The following is a 2,500-nucleotide window of genomic DNA, read 5'->3' on the forward strand; positions in this document are numbered from 1 at the left end:
AAGTAGAGGTAGCCTTCCTCATCCATCACAAGGATGTCACCTATGGGTTCGTAAGCTGCATTAGGATGTACCACTAGACATTATTGGGGTTTATTATTTAGAAGAGAGAGAGAGAGAGAGAGAGAGAGAGAGAGAGAGAGAGAGAGAGAGAGAGAGAGAGAGAGAGAGAGAGAGAGAGAGAGAGAGAGAGAGAGAGAGAGAGAGAGAGAGAATGAGAGAGAGTGAAAGAGAGAGAGGGTGGGGTGAGGGGAGAGGGAGAGAAAGAGAGAGAGAGAGAGAGAGAGAGAGAGAGAGAGAGAGAGAGAGAGAGAGAGAGAGAGAGAGAGAGAGAGAGAGAGAGAGAGAGAGAGAAGGAGTGTCTCCCCTCTCTTCTCTCTTCCTTATAAGCTACTTTCTCATTCTTTCTATCTTCCATTTATCATTACAAAATCTCTTCCCTGCCTTACCAGACAAAAACGCTGCATCTCCCTTCCTGAACACATCCTTCACCACCTTCTTCTTGGAGGCAGCCTCATCTGCATAACCATGGAAATCCCGCACCGGATCACCTCGTACAATCTTGCCCACGAATTCACCGGCTTCACCTGGAAATAGGTGAGAAGGATTGAGTGAAGTATGAATATATATGTGATGTATAAGAGAATGGATAACTAGTGATGATGAGTAAATTATGATTATATAAGGATGGCACATATGTAAGTTAACATTTAACTGTGAAAATGGAGAAACAAGAAAAAAGGGAAAATAAACAGAAAAAATACCAAAAGACAACAAATGTACAACAAAGCCAAAAGGAAAATCACTCCTACTCCTCCTCCTCCTCCTACTCCTCCTCCTCCTCCTCCTCCTGCTCCTCACCTGGCTTGCACCTGATGCAGAGTCCGTCGGCTCCTCTCAAGATTTCTCCCGTGTCTTGATCGATCTTTAGGAGGGCTACAGGATACACGCTGGGGAAAAGCACTGATACGAAGCCTACTGCACCCTTTCTGCCATCAATGTTGACTGTAAATCAATAATAATCATTAATTATATTAAGAGGATGAAATATACAAGTCTGGTGAGATGAAAAAGAGAAAGTTAGATAAAAAATAATTAAGGATATTGTGCTCTTAACCCATTCACGCCGGGTGACGTGATAGCACATATTGTGGTTTTCGCGTCAGACGCCCTGGACGAGCTATGAGGGGAAGCTGCGTGCTCGAGTAGAGCGAGCGGGCAACCGAGGCTCGCGGCTTGTGCGCCCGAGAATCTTGAGGCGTTAGGCTTATGCATTCGAGAACCCCGGTATTGCGACCACACAAAGCCGGAACTGCCCCGGCGTGAATGGGTTAAAGTCTGGTGAGATGAAAAAGAGAAAGTTATATAAAAAATAATTAAGGATGTTGTGCTCTTAAATACTTTGAAGCATCACTCATCTTGCAATACGGTGATTTGACAGTGAAAGTGGGATGAGATAAAATCATTCACTTATAATCCTGCATTTCCCCCATGAGAAATTTTTCCTACATTCCCCATTTGTTTTTACTATCCTAGACCATGTACTAATCATATCACCATCATGTAACCATCAGCTTGATAGTGCATGATGCAGTGAGCAACCTTTCCCTGCCATACATTTTCATTGTTGTCATCAACTTGAAACCAGAAAAACAAGAGACTGGGCAAACAATCAGCTCAATATATGGGACACTCTAGATTGAAATGTCTGCCTACTTTCAAAGGTGATTTTTTAAACACATGTTGTGGTCATTAACTTTCATATATCTCAGTTATATTAGGTGTAATTTCAATAGTTCTTTTGCCATTTTGTTGGAAACAATACATTCTTAAAAAACAATAAAATTATTTTTAACCCATTGCGGATGGGTGTCATGATATACATGATGCAGGAGCTTTGGCCTGACGATGGGCGTCATGACGTACATGACATTCGGGGATTTTGGATCACTGTGAGTAAGGAGTGAGTGATGATGGCAATTACAGACATAATTACAGGAGAGAATAGCATTCATCCATGGTCTCTAGTAAGCACTATCTTTAGAGAGCAATGGCACACAGCATGTTGACGATCTCCTGCTCTAAAGTACTGCCGATGAAGGATGTGCAGGCAGAGCAAGAAGAGGAACATGACTCAAACCATTCCCAGTGTCTAAAATGTGCACCTGTGCCAATATGGATGCCTTTCACTGTGGCACTCACAGTCACAAGCACAGGTTTCATTCCTCTTCCCTACCTCTTCATGTTATCTTCATTGCAGGTGATTATATGTTTCTTATTCGTTCATGACAGCACAAAAATACAAAAAAATATTGCTTTTTGTTCTCTCATAAAACAGCAGTACTTCTATCAAACAGAGTATAAAGAAAATAATGAGCTGATATGGACCCTATACTACAATTTTAGTCAACTGCAGCATTGATAGAGCCTGTCATATGGTACATATAAGTCTCTAAACTCAATAAAACACAAAAATGGCTCTAGTTTTACAATGAGCAATTTA

The 2,500-nt window shown here is 41.6% G+C and overlaps 1 protein-coding gene across 1 annotated transcript in view; it reads right to left on the reverse strand.

The window, feature by feature from the left end:
* The window catches only part of LOC122243667 (long-chain fatty acid transport protein 4-like), a gene marked incomplete at its 5' end in the record, with an annotated part of 14,809 nt that overhangs the window by 1,622 nt on the left and 10,687 nt on the right, over nt 1-2,500 (reverse strand). Inside the window, 3 exon segments of the mRNA XM_086532583.1 lie at nt 1-40; nt 447-584; nt 859-1,002. The exon segment at nt 1-40 is cut by the window's left edge and continues 118 nt beyond it. Of these exon segments, the coding sequence (XP_086388709.1) occupies nt 1-40; nt 447-584; nt 859-1,002 (322 nt within the window).

The sequence above is a fragment of the Penaeus japonicus genome, unplaced genomic scaffold (genome assembly GCF_977035675.1).
Source record: "Penaeus japonicus unplaced genomic scaffold, GWHDUDI00000001_assembly GWHDUDI00000037, whole genome shotgun sequence".
NCBI lineage: Eukaryota > Metazoa > Arthropoda > Malacostraca > Decapoda > Penaeidae > Penaeus > Penaeus japonicus.